This window comes from Oncorhynchus nerka, linkage group LG20 (assembly GCF_034236695.1).
Source record: "Oncorhynchus nerka isolate Pitt River linkage group LG20, Oner_Uvic_2.0, whole genome shotgun sequence".
In the NCBI taxonomy this organism is placed as follows: Eukaryota; Metazoa; Chordata; class Actinopteri; order Salmoniformes; family Salmonidae; genus Oncorhynchus; species Oncorhynchus nerka.
The window spans coordinates 5,010,386-5,025,385 of record NC_088415.1 but is presented as its reverse complement, the minus strand read 5'-3'; the positions used below and the strand labels follow the sequence as shown (position 1 = coordinate 5,025,385).

Below are 15,000 nucleotides of genomic sequence, written 5' to 3'. Positions count from 1 at the left end.
ATCATATCATGTCTTATCATGTCATATCATATATTATCATGTCATATCATATATTATCATGTCATATCATGTCTTATCATGTCATATCATATCTTATCATGTCATATCATATCTTATCATGTCATATCATATCATATCATGTCACATCATATCTTATCATGTCATATCATATCTTATCATGTCATATCATATCATATCACATCATATCATATATTATCATATAATATATGATCACATCTTATCATATTTTTATTTATTTATTTTATTTTATTTCACCTTTATTTAACCAGGTAGGCAAGTTGAGAACAAGTTCTCATTTACAACTGCGACCTGGCCAAGATAAAGCAAAGCAGTTCAACACATACAACAACACAGAGTTACACATTGAGTAAAACAAACATACAGTCAATAATACAGTATAAACAAGTCTATATACAATGTGAGCAAATTAGGTGAGAAGGGAGGTAAAGGCAAAAAAGGCCATGGTGGCAAAGTAAATACAATATAGCAAGTAAAACACTGGAATGGTAGTTTTGCAATGGAAGAATGTGCAAAGTAGAAATAAAAATAATGGGGTGCAAAGGAGCAAAATAAATAAATAAATTAAATACAGTTGGGAAAGAGGTAGTTGTTTGGGCTAAATTATAGGTGGGCTATGTACAGGTGCAGTAATCTGTGAGCTGCTCTGACAGTTGGTGCTTAAAGCTAGTGAGGGAGATAAGTGTTTCCAGTTTCAGAGATTTTTGTAGTTCGTTCCAGTCATTGGCAGCAGAGAACTGGAAGGAGAGGCGGCCAAAGAAAGAATTGGTTTTGGGGGTGACTAGAGAGATATACCTGCTGGAGCGTGTGCTACAGGTGGGAGATGCTATGGTGACCAGCGAGCTGAGATAAGGGGGGACTTTACCTAGCAGGGTCTTGTAGATGACATGGAGCCAGTGGGTTTGGCGACGAGTATGAAGCGAATCATGTCATATCATATATTATCATGTCATATCATATCATATCATGTTTTATATCATATCACATTTAAAATGCAGACGATGAGGCAGGAAGAGATTACTTGATGTCAAGTAAAAGAGACAATGACAGAAAGAGGAACAACACACACACACACACACACACACACACACACACACACACACACACACACACACACACACACACACACACACACACAAAACACGACTCACCCTGCAGCGGCAGGACCCGGTTGGCATGGATAATGATGCTGAGTTGTAGCACCAGCTGAGGAGCGTTCTTCAGGAAGGCCTCCAGCAGCCTCAGCATGGTGATGTCAGCACACTCAAACATCAACCTCCAGTGGAAGTGACCGCGGTTGCCGAGCCAACGGCTCTGGGCGCCCAGGTAGAGGGCGTGGACATACCTGTAGAGGGGGAGGGGAGGAGAAGAATCAATCAATTAATGAATCAGATAACTTAGCGATCAGTCACTACTGGATAAGAGAGTCTGCTAAATGACTCACTACTGTAATGGCTATGGATAAGAGAGTCTGCTAAATGACTCACTACTGTAGAGACTCTGGATAAGAGAGTCTGCTAAATGACTCACTACTGTAGCGGCTCTGGATCAGAGAGTCTGCTAAATGACTCACTACTGTAGTGACTCTGGATCAGAGAGTCTGTTAAATGACTCACTACTGTAGTGGCTCTGGATAAGAGAGTCTGCTAAATGACTCACTACTGTAGTGACTCTGGATCAGAGAGTCTGTTAAATGACTCACTACTGTAGTGGCTCTGGATAAGAGAGTCTGCTAAATGACTCACTACTGTAGTGACTCTGGATCAGAGTGTCCTTCAATGTAAGAAGGAGGAACCGTAGAGCGGAACCAGAGCGATGTGGACAAACATATATATCAACATAAATTGTCCCATTAACAATCACCCCATGTTAAACAAACCTACTTCATTTCAAACGTCACATTTCTCTAGTATAGGTGACTTATTGTAATGAACGATATCACGCAAATTCAGGAGATAAGTGATTTTTTGTGGTCGGTGTCGATAATTGTCAGTTTATCGTCCCAGCTCTAATACACTGTAGACCATAAGGGCAGATAGGACATGTCAGGTGAGGCAGATAACTAAAGCTGAAGGCTCCAGTCTACAGAGGAACCCACAGAAACAGCCCACAGTCAGGAAACTCACATGGTAACATCATCATTTGAAGTCGGAAGTTTACATACACCTTAGCCAATTTACATTTAAGCTCAGTTTTTCACAATTCCTGACATTTAATCCTCATAAAAATTCCCTGTCTTTGGTCAGTTAGGATCACTTTATTTTAAGAATGTGAAATGTCAGAGTTATTTATTTCAGCTTGAATTTCTTTCATCACATTCCCAGTGGGTCAGAAGTTTACATACACTCAATTAGTATTTGGTAGCATTGCCTTTAAATTGTTTAACTTGAGTCAAACATTTCGGGTAGCCTTCCACAAGCTTCCCACAATAAGTTGGGTGAATTTTACTGCCCATTCCCCCTGACAGAGCTGGTGTAACTGAGTCAGGTTTGTAGGCCTCCTTGCTCGCACACGCTTTTTCAGTTCTGCCCATAAATGTTCTATAGGATTGAGGTCAGGGCTTTGTGATGGCCACTCCAATACCTTGACTTTGTCATCCTTAAGCCATTTTGCCACAACTTTGGAAGTATGCTTGGGGGTCATTGTCCATTTGGAAGACCCATTTGCAACCAAGCTTTAACTTCCTGACTGATGTCTTGAGATGTTGCTTCAATATATCCACATCATTTTCATTCCTCATTCCTCATGATGCCATATATTTTGTGAAGTGCACCAGTCCCTCCTGCAGCAAAGCACCCCCACAACATGATGCTGCCATCCCCGTGCTTCACTGTTGGGTTGGTGTTCTTGGGCTTGCAAGCCTCCCCCTTTTTCCTCCAAACATAACGATGGTCATTATGGCCAAACAGTTCTATTTTTGTTTCTTCAGAGCAGAGGACATTTCTCCAAAAAGTACGGTCTTTGTCCCCATGCGCAGTTGCAAACCGTAGTCTGGCTTTTTTATGGCGGTTTTGGAGCAGAGGCTTCTTCCTTGCTGAGTGGCCTTTCAGGTTATGTCGATATGGGACTAATTTTACTGTGGATTTAGATACTTTTGTACCTGTTTCCTCCAGCATCTTCACAAGGTCCTTCGCTGTTGTTCTGGGATTGATTTTCACTTTTCGCACCAAAGTACGTTCATCTCTAGGAGACAGAATGCGTCTCCTTCCTGAGCGGTATGACAGCTGCGTGGTCCCATGGTATTTATACTTGCGTACTATTGTTTGTACAGATGAACGTGGTACCTTCAGGCGTTTGGAAGTTACTCCCAAGGATGAACCAGACTTATGGAGGTCTAACATTTTTCTTTCTGAGGTCTTGGCTGATTTCTTTTGATTTCCCCATTATGTCAACCAAAGAGGCACTGAGTTTGAAGGTAGGCCTTGAAATACATCCACAGGTAAACCTCCAATTGACTCAAATTATGTCAATTAGCTTATCAGAAGCTTCTAAAGCCATGACATCATTTTCTGGAATTTTTCATGCTGTTTAAAGGCACAGTCAACTTAGTGTGTGTAAATATGTGACCAATAACATCTGCTAAATATGGACCAATAACATCTGTTAAATATGGACCAATAACATCTGTTAAATATGTGTATGGACCAATAACATCTGTTAAATATGTGCATGGACCAATAACATCTGTTAAATATGTGTATGGACCAATAACATCTGTTAAATATGTGTATGGACCAATAACATCTGTTAAATATGTGTATGGACAGTGTCAAAGACCCAGTTAAAGACTCAGTTAAAGACCCAGCCAAAGACCCAGTTAAAGACCCAGTTAAAGACCCAGGCAAAGACCCAGCCAAAGACCCAGTCAAAGACCCAGGCAAAGACCCAGTCAAAGACCCAGTCAAAGACCCAATTAAAGACCCAGTCAAAGACCCAGGCAAAGACCCAGGCAAAGACCCAGTTAAAGACCCAGCCAAAGACCCAGTCAAAGACCCAGGCAAAGACCCAGTTAAAGACCCAGCCAAAGACCCAGGCAAAGATGGAACCAAAGACCTTTGGTCTTTAAATCTCCTGTGTGGTGCATTCATTGGTCAATAAATCTACTGTGTGGTGCATTATTTGGTCAATAAATCTACTGTGTGGTGCATTCATTGGTCAATATATCTCCTGTGTGGTGCATTCATTGGTCAATAAATCTACTGTGTGGTGCATTCATTGGTCAATATATCTCCTGTGTGGTGCATTCATTGGTCAATAAATCTACTGTGTGGTGCATTCATTGGCCAATAAATCTCCTGTGTGGTGCATTCATTGGTCAATAAATCTACTGTGTGGTGCATTCATTGGTCAATAAATCTACTGTGTGGTGCATTCATTGGTCAATAAATCTACTGTGTGGTGCATTCATTGGTCAATAAATCTACTGTGTGGTGCATTCATTGGTCAATAAATCTACTGTGTGGTGCATTCATTGGTCAATAAATCTACTGTGTGCATTCATTGGTCAATAAATCTACTGTGTGGTGCATTCATTGGTCAATAAATCTCTGTGTGGTGCATTCATTGGTCAATAAATCTACTGTGTGGTGCATTCATTGGTCAATAAATCTACTGTGTGGTGCATTCATTGGTCAATAAATCTACTGTGTGGTGCATTCATTGGTCAATAAATCTACTGTGTGGTGCATTCATTGGTCAATAAATCTACTGTGTGGTGCATTCATTGGTCAATAAATCTACTGTGTGGTGCATTCATTGGTCAATAAATCTACTGTGTGGTGCATTCATTGGTCAATAAATCTACTGTGGTGCATTCATTGGTCATTCATTGGTCAATAAATCTACTGTGTGGTGCATTCATTGGTCAATAAATCTACTGTGCGGTGCATTCATTGGTCAATAAATCTACTGTGTGGTGCATTCATTGGTCAATAAATCTACTGTGTGGTGCATTCATTGGTCAATAAATCTCCTGTGTGGTGTCATTATTGGTCAATAAATATGTGACCATTGGTCAATAAATCTATGCGGTGCATTCATTGGTCAATTAATATTGATTATTGGTCATAAATCTACTTATGGGTCATTGGTCAAATCTCTCTGTGTTTGTGTCTTATATGAAATACTAAGGTAAGAATATGAACCAAACTAATAACATATGCTAAATATGTGACCAATATAAACTATAGCTGCATTAATATTGATTATACACCCATCATTATGGGTCTGAAACGGTACCTCTGAGTAGAGAGTGTACAAGTACCTCTGAGTAGAGAGTGTACAAGTACCTCTGAGTAGAGAGTGTACAAGTACCTCTGAGTAGAGAGTGTGTACAAGTACCTCTGAGTAGAGAGTGTACAAGTACCTCTGAGTAGAGAGTGTACAAGTACCTCTGAGTAGAGAGTGTACAAGTACCTCTGAGTAGAGAGTGTACAAGTACCTCTGAGTAGAGAGTGTACAAGTACCTCTGAGTAGAGAGTGTACAAGTACCTCTGAGTAGAGAGTGTACAAGTACCTCTGTACAAGTACCTCTGAGTAGAGAGTGTACAAGTACCTCTGAGTAGAGAGTGTACAAGTACCTCTGAGTAGAGAGTGTACAAGTACCTCTGAGTAGAGAGTGTACAAGTACCTCTGAGTAGAGAGTGTGTACAAGTACCTCTGAGTAGAGAGTGTGTACAAGTACCTCTGAGTAGAGAGTGTACAAGTACCTCTGAGTAGAGAGTGTGTACAAGTACCTCTGAGTAGAGAGTGTACAAGTACCTCTGAGTAGAGAGTGTGTACAAGTACCTCTGAGTAGAGAGTGTACAAGTACCTCTGAGTAGAGAGTGTGTACAAGTACCTCTGAGTAGAGAGTGTACAAGTACCTCTGAGTAGAGAGTGTGTACAAGTACCTCTGAGTAGAGAGTGTGTACAAGTACCTCTGAGTAGAGAGTGTGTACAAGTACCTCTGAGTAGAGAGTGTGTACAAGTATCTCTGAGTGGTTGCTGTCTGTGCCATCCCTGGCTCCTTGGTATTGAGTAGAGCAGCTAAGGAGCTGTCAACATGTCAGGCTGTGGATGACTGACAACGAGACAGAGTACCCAGGGTGATTCCATACCAGCGGAATCTCTCTCTGCTGTGGGTCTGTCACTTTCACCACTGTGGCACATACACACTCCCTGCTGGTGCTCCCTCTGCTGATCTCTCTCTCTCTCTCTCTCTCTCTCTCTCTCTCTCAATTTTCTATTTCAATTGAAGGGGTTTTATTGGCATGGGAAACACATGTTTACACTGCCAAAGCAAGTGAAATAGATAATAAACAAAAGCGAAATAAAGAATATAAAATGAACCTCTCCCTCACCCTCTCCTCTTCTCTCTCTATCCCTCCCTCCCCCTCTCTCTCTCTCTCTCTCTCATTCTACTCCTCTCTCCCTCTCTCTCTCCTCTCTCTTTCTCTCTCTCTCTCTCCTTTCTTTCTTGTTCACTCTCCTTCTCTCCCCCTCCTTCATGGGTGATGGAATGCTCCCTCTCCCCCTACCTCCCCCTCTTCCTCTTTCTCTCCCACTCCCTCTCTCCCCCCTCTCCTCTTCCTCTCCTCCCTCTCCCCTCCCTCTACTCTTCCCTCTCCCCTCCATAATGGTTGGTAATGAGGGATGTCAGAGACAGAGATAGAGAGATAGAGTAGAGAGGGGGAGGAGGGAGAGAGAAAAGAGGAGGAGGGGATATTGGGGATATGTCATAGAGAGAGGGGGGGAGGATAATGGGGGATGTCGTTAAATTCACATTTATACTCATTAGGCCTAAATGACTGATTACTTTGTCAGGAGAGAAAAATAGTGAGATGGCTGAGTTATGAGTGAGGGAGAGAGATAGAGGAGAGATGGAAGCAACAGAGGAAGAGACAGAGGAGGACAGAGAGGGAGAGGGGGGAAAGTGAGGGAGAGGGGGGAGAGAGAGAGAGTGAGATGGCTGAGTTATGAGTGAGGGAGAGAGATAGGGGAGAGATGGAAGCAACAGAGGAAGAGACAGAGGAGGACAGAGAGGGAGAGGGGGAAAGTGAGGGAGAGGGGGAGAGAGAGAGAGTGAGATGGCTGAGTTATGAGTGAGGGAGAGAGATAGAGGAGAGATGGAAGCAACAGAGGAAGAGACAGAGGAGGACAGAGAGGGAGAGGGGGGAAAGTGAGGGAGAGGGGGAGAGAGAGAGAGTGAGATGGCTGAGTTATGAGTGAGGGAGAGAGATAGAGGAGAGATGGAAGCAACAGAGGAAGAGACAGAGGAGGACAGAGAGGGAGAGGGGGAAAGTGAGGGAGAGGGGGAGAGAGAGAGAGTGAGATGGCTGAGTTATGAGTGAGGGAGAGAGATAGAGGAGAGATGGAAGCAACAGAGGAAGAGACAGAGGAGGACAGAGAGGGAGAGGGGGGAAAGTGAGGGAGAGGGGGAGAGAGAGAGAGTGAGATGGCTGAGTTATGAGTGAGGGAGAGAGATAGAGGAGAGATGGAAGCAACAGAGGAAGAGACAGAGGAGGACAGAGAGGGAGAGGGGGAAAGTGAGGGAGAGGGGAGAGAGAGAGAGTGAGATGGCTGAGTTATGAGTGAGGGAGAGAGAGAGAGAGAGAGAGAGAGAGAGAGAGAGAGAGAGAGAGAGAGAGAGAGAGTGAGATGGCTGAGTTATGAGTGAGGGAGAGAGAGGGAGAGAGAGAGAGAGAGAGAGAGAGAGAGAGTAAAAGTAAATATACCTTAATAGAAAATGACTCAAGTAAAAGTGAAAGTCACCCAGTATAAAATACTACTTGAGTAAAAGTCTAAAAAGTATTTAAAATACGTAAGTATCAAAAAGTAAATGTAAGAAATGTACTTAAATATAAAAGTAAAAATATAAATAATTTAACATTTCTTAAATTAAGCAATTTTTTCTATTTTCTATTTTATTTACAGATAGCCAGGGGCACACTCCAACACTCAGACATCTTTACAGATAGCCAGGGGCACTCTCCAACACTCAGACATCTATACAGATAGCCAGGGGCACACTCCAACACTCAGACATCTTTACAGATAGCCAGGGGCACACTCCAACACTCAGACATCTATACAGATAGCCAGGGGCACACTCCAACACTCAGACATCTTTACAGATAGCCAGGGGCACACTCCAACACTCAGACATCTTTACAGATAGCCAGGGGCACACTCCAACACTCAGACATCTATACAGATAGCCAGGGGCACACTCCAACACTCAGACATCTTTACAGATAGCCAGGGGAACACTCCAACACTCAGACATCTTTACAGATAGCCAGGGGCACACTCCAACACTCAGACATCTTTACAGATAGCCAGGGGCACACTCCAACACTCAGACATCTATACAGATAGCCAGGGGCACACTCCAACACTCAGACATCTATACAGATAGCCAGGGGCACACTCCAACACTCAGACATCTTTACAGATAGCCAGGGGCACACTCCAACACTCAGACATCTATACAGATAGCCAGGGGAACACTCCAACACTCAGACATCTTTACAGATAGCCAGGGTCACACTCCAACACTCAGACATCTTTACAGATAGCCAGGGGCACACTCCAACACTCAGACATCTTTACAGATAGCCAGGGGAACACTCCAACACTCAGACATCTTTACAGATACCCAGGGGCACTCTCCAACACTCAGACATCTTTACAGATAGCCAGGGGCACACTCCAACACTCAGACATCTTTACAGATAGCCAGGGGCACACTCCAACACTCAGACATCTTTACAGATAGCCAGGGGCACACTCCAACACTCAGACATCTATACAGATAGCCAGGGGCACACTCCAACACTCAGACATCTTTACAGATAGCCAGGGGAACACTCCAACACTCAGACATCTTTACAGATAGCCAGGGGCACACTCCAACACTCAGACATCTTTACAGATAGCCAGGGGCACACTCCAACACTCAGACATCTTTACAGATAGCCAGGGGAACACTCCAACACTCAGACATATTTACAGATACCCAGGGTCACACTCCAACACTCAGACATCTTTACAGATAGCCAGGGGCACACTCCAACACTCAGACATCTATACAGATAGCCAGGGGCACACTCCAACACTCAGACATCTTTACAGATAGCCAGGGTCACACTCCAACACTCAGACATCTTTACAGATAGCCAGGGGAACACTCCAACACTCAGACATCTATACAGATAGCCAGGGGCACACTCCAACACTCAGACATCTTTACAGATAGCCAGGGGCACACTCCAACACTCAGACATCTATACAGATAGCCAGGGTCACACTCCAACACTCAGACATCTATACAGATAGCCAGGGGCACACTCCAACACTCAGACATCTATACAGATAGCCAGGGTCACACTCCAACACTCAGACATCTATACAGATAGCCAGGGGCACACTCCAACACTCAGACATCTATACAGATAGCCAGGGTCACACTCCAACACTCAGACATCTATACAGATAGCCAGGGGCACACTCCAACACTCAGACATCTATACAGATAGCCAGGGGCACACTCCAACACTCAGACATCTTTACAGATAGCCAGGGGAACACTCCAACACTCAGACATCTTTACAGATAGCCAGGGGCACACTCCAACACTCAGACATCTTTACAGATAGCCAGGGGCACACTCCAACACTCAGACATCTATACAGATAGCCAGGGGCACACTCCAACACTCAGACATCTATACAGATAGCCAGGGGCACACTCCAACACTCAGACATCTTTACAGATAGCCAGGGGCACACTCCAACACTCAGACATCTATACAGATAGCCAGGGGAACACTCCAACACTCAGACATCTTTACAGATAGCCAGGGTCACACTCCAACACTCAGACATCTTTACAGATAGCCAGGGGCACACTCCAACACTCAGACATCTTTACAGATAGCCAGGGGAACACTCCAACACTCAGACATCTTTACAGATACCCAGGGGCACTCTCCAACACTCAGACATCTTTACAGATAGCCAGCGGCACACTCCAACACTCAGACATCTTTACAGATAGCCAGGGGCACACTCCAACACTCAGACATCTTTACAGATAGCCAGGGGCACACTCCAACACTCAGACATCTATACAGATAGCCAGGGGCACACTCCAACACTCAGACATCTTTACAGATAGCCAGGGAACACTCCAACACTCAGACATCTTTACAGATAGCCAGGGGCACACTCCAACACTCAGACATCTTTACAGATAGCCAGGGGCACACTCCAACACTCAGACATCTTTACAGATAGCCAGGGGAACACTCCAACACTCAGACATATTTACAGATACCCAGGGTCACACTCCAACACTCAGACATCTTTACAGATAGCCAGGGGCACACTCCAACACTCAGACATCTATACAGATAGCCAGGGGCACACTCCAACACTCAGACATCTTTACAGATAGCCAGGGTCACACTCCAACACTCAGACATCTTTACAGATAGCCAGGGGAACACTCCAACACTCAGACATCTATACAGATAGCCAGGGGCACACTCCAACACTCAGACATCTTTACAGATAGCCAGGGGCACACTCCAACACTCAGACATCTATACAGATAGCCAGGGTCACACTCCAACACTCAGACATCTATACAGATAGCCAGGGGCACACTCCAACACTCAGACATCTATACAGATAGCCAGGGTCACACTCCAACACTCAGACATCTATACAGATAGCCAGGGGCACACTCCAACACTCAGACATCTATACAGATAGCCAGGGTCACACTCCAACACTCAGACATCTATACAGATAGCCAGGGGCACACTCCAACACTCAGACATCTATACAGATAGCCAGGGGCACACTCCAACACTCAGACATCTTTACAGATAGCCAGGGGCACACTCCAACACTCAGACATCTATACAGATAGCCAGGGGCACACTCCAACACTCAGACATCTTTACAGATAGCCAGGGGCACACTCCAACACTCAGACATCTTTACAGATAGCCAGGGGCACACTCCAACACTCAGACATCTATACAGATAGCCAGGGGCACACTCCAACACTCAGACATCTTTACAGATAGCCAGGGTCACACTCCAACACTGAGACATATTTACAGATAGACAGGGTCACACTCCAACACTCAGACATAATTTACAAAATATGATGTGTGTTGAGTGAGTCTGTCAGATCAGAGGCAGTAGGGATGACCAGGGATGTTCTCTGTTTAGTGAGTCCTCCAGATCAGAGGCAGTAGGGATGACCAGGGATGTTCTCTGTTTAGTGAGTCCACCAGATCCGAGGCAGTAGGGACGACCAGGGATGTTCTCTGTTTAGGGTTCAGCAGTGTCCCGGGTCAACTGAGGCTAACCGTGTTACCCAACTTCTTAGGGCTGAAATCCCGTTAACGGGATCGATATGACAACAGCCAGTGAAATTGCAGGGTGCCAAATTCAAACAACAGAAATCTCATTAATTAATATTCCTCAAACATACAAGTATCTTATACCATTTTAAAGGTAATCTTATTGTTAATCCCACCACAGTGTCCGATTTCAAATAGGCTTTACAGCGAAAGCACCACAAACGATTATGTTAGGTCAGAGCCAAGTCACAGAAAAACACAGCCATTTTTCCAGCCAAAGGGTGGAGTCACAAAAAGCAGAAATAGAGAGATAATTCATCACTAACCTTTGATGATCTTCATCAGATGACACTCATAGGACTTCATGTTACACAATACATGTATGTTTTGTTTGATAAAATTCATATTTATATTAAAAGAATCTCAGTTTACATTGGCGCGTTATGTTCAGTAGTTCCAAAAACATCCACTGATTTTGCAGAGAGCCACATCAATTTACAGAAATACTCATCATAAACTTTAATATAAGTTACAAGTATAAATGTTGATGAAAATACAAGTGTTAGACATGGAAATATAGATAAACTACTCCTTAATGCAGTGTGTCAGATTGAAAAAAAATCTTTATGGAAAAAGCAAACCATGCATTAATCTGAGTACGGCGCTCAGAGACCCAAACTAGTAAACAAATTTTGTAAAAAAAATTTTTTTCTGAAGACTTCAAAATAACAAACTCTTCTTCTGCGTTCAGTTCCTTCCTCCTTTCTCTCTCTCCTCTCTCCTCACCTCATCTTCCCTAACACCCTATCTACTCTCTTTCTCTCTTTTTCAATTTCAATTCAATTCTCTTTCTCTCTTTTTCAATTTCAATTCAAGGGCTTTATTGGCATGGTAAACATATGTTTACATTGCCAAAGCAGGTGAAATAAACAATAAAAATGAACAGTAAACATTACACTCACAGAAGTTCCAAAAGAATAAAGACATTTCAAATGTCATATTATGTCTATATACAGTGTTGTAACAATGTGCAAAGTACAAAAGAGAAAATAAATAATACATATGTACAATGGTGTGTGTTCTTCACTGGTTGCCCTTTTCTCGTGGCAACAGGTCACAAATCTTGCTGCTGTGATGGCACACTGTGGAATTTCACCCAGTAGATATGGGAGTTTATCAAAATTGGGTTTGTTTTCTAATTCTTTGTAGATCTGTGTAATCTGAGGGAAATATGTGTCTCTAATATTGTCATACATTTGGCAGGAGGTTAGGAAGTGCAGCTCAGTTTCCACCTCATTTTGTGGGCAGTGTTGCACATAGCCTGTCTTCTCTTGAGAGCCAGGTCTGCCTACGGCGGCCTTTCTCAATAGCAAGGCTATGCTCACTGAGTCTGTACATAGTCAAAGCTTTCCTTAAGTTTAGCTCAGTCACAGTGGACAGGTATTCTGCCACTGTGTTCTCTCTGTTTAGGGCCAAGTAGCATTATAGTTTGCTGTTTTTTTGTTAATTCCTTCCAATGTGTCAAGTAATTACCTTTTTGTTTTCTCATGATTTGATTGGGTCTAATTGTGCTGCTCTCCTGGGGCTCTGTGGGGTCTGTTTGTGTTTGTGAACAGAGCCCCAGGACCAGCTTGCTTTGGGGACTCTTCTCCAGGTTCATCTCTCTGTAGGTGATGGCTTTGTTATGGAATGTTTGGAATTGCTTTCTTTTAGGTGTTTGTAGAATTTAAAGGCTCTTTTCCCTACCTCTCTCTCTCTCTCTCTCTCTCTCTCCCTTCCCTCTCTATCTTTCTCTCACCCTTCCCTCTCCATCCCCCCCTCTCTCCCCCTCTCTCTCTCTCTCTCTCTCTCTCTCTCTCTCTCTCTCTCCCTTCCCTCTCTATCTTTCTCTCACCCTTCCCTCTCCATCCCCCCTCTCTCTCTCTCTCTCTCTCTCTCTCTCTCCCTTCCCTCTCTATCTTTCTCTCACCCTTCCCTCTCCATCCCCCTCTCTCTCCCTCTCTCTCTCTCTCTCTCTCTCCCTTCCCTCTCTATCTTTCTCTCACCCTTCCCTCTCCACCCCCCCTCTCTCCCTCTCTCTCTCGCTCTCTCACCCTACCCTCTCTCTCTCTCACCCTTCCCCTCTCTATCTCTCTCTCTCACACTTCCCTCTCTATCTCTCTCACCCTACACACTCTCTCTCCCTCTCTCTCTCTCTCTCTCTCTCTCTCTCTTTCTCTCTCTCACCCTACCCTCTCTCGCTTTCTCTCTCTCTCTCACCCTACCCTCTCTCTCTCTCCCACCCTTCCCTCTCTATCTCTCTCTCACCCTACCCTCTCTATCTCTATCTCACCCTTCCCTCTCTATCTATCTCTCTCACCCTACCCTCTCTATCTCTCTCACCCTACCCTCTCTATCTCTCTCTCTCACCCTACCCTCTCTATCTCTCTCACCCGACCCTCTCTCTCTCCCACCCTTCCCTCTCTATCGCTCTCTCACCCTACCCTCTCTATCTCTCTCTCACCCTACCCTCTCTATCTCTCTCACCCTACCCTCTCTCTCTCCAACCCTTCCCTCTCTATCTCTCCCACCCTTCCCTCTCTATCTCTCTCTCACCCTACCCTCTCTATCTCTCTCTCACCCTACCCTCTCTCTCTATCTCTCACCCTACCCTCTCTCTCTCTCTCTCTCTCTCTCTCTCTCTCTCTCTCTCTCTCTCACACCCTACCTTTCTCTCACTCTCACTCTCACTCACACACACACTCACAGTCACACCAGAGATAGAGAAAGGGAGTTAGAGAGGGAAGAGCAGAGAGAGGGAGAGAGAGGGAGAAAGAGGAGCTCACGAGAAGGAACTTTCCTCCTCTGTTATCCAAGAGGTAATTATGATGCACTGGATGGTGTGTGTGTGCAGACAGGGTTTGACAGGAGGAACAGACATAAAAATCACCATGGGAGGGAAACATCTCAATCTTCCTGACAAAAAGAGAGAGAGAGATAGAAAGAGAAAGAGAGACTGAGTGAGAGGGAGGGAGAGATTCTCTTGTTCTTCTGTCCCTGTTGCAGAAACCATAGAAAATCAGAACGGCTATAGACAAACTTTAACAATAGATTCATAATTCCTCTCCTCTCCTCTCCTCTCCTCTCCTCTCCTCTCCTCTCCTCTCCTCTCCTCTCCTCTCCTCTCCTCTCCTCTCCTCTCCTCTCCTCATGACTGATATAATTTTGGTCATTTGTCTAGGTGCTGTTAACACGCCAAACTGCTCCCTCTAGTCTAGGTGCTGTTTACACGTCAAACTGCTCCCTCTAATCTAGGTGCTGTTGACACACCAAACTGCTCCCTCTAGTCTAGGTGTTGTTGACACGTCAAACTGCTCCCTCTAATCTAGGTGCTGTTGACACGCCAAACTGCTCCCTCTAGTCTATCCTAATTTTGTTGGCTTTTTACGCATATTTTGTTTGAGGCCATTTCTAGCCTTTCAGACTACCATCTTCTCATCTACAGACAGGTTCCGGGCAGGCTGAAAATGGGTCTTGCAGGCCAAATTAATTTTGTAGAGAGGTGTGATTTTGCAGAGCCAAAGCTTGCTGTGCCTCTCATCTTCTCATTGTCATCGTGACCC

General features: G+C 44.4%; 1 protein-coding gene across 1 annotated transcript in view; it reads right to left on the bottom strand.

The window, feature by feature from the left end:
- Nucleotides 1-15,000, bottom strand: part of LOC115125119 (XK-related protein 7-like) — an 84,359-nt gene that overhangs the window by 12,977 nt on the left and 56,382 nt on the right. The window contains exon 2 of the mRNA XM_065005137.1: nucleotides 1,191-1,384. Within this exon, the coding sequence (XP_064861209.1) occupies nucleotides 1,191-1,384 (194 nt within the window). The remainder of the gene's footprint in view (nucleotides 1-1,190; nucleotides 1,385-15,000) is intronic.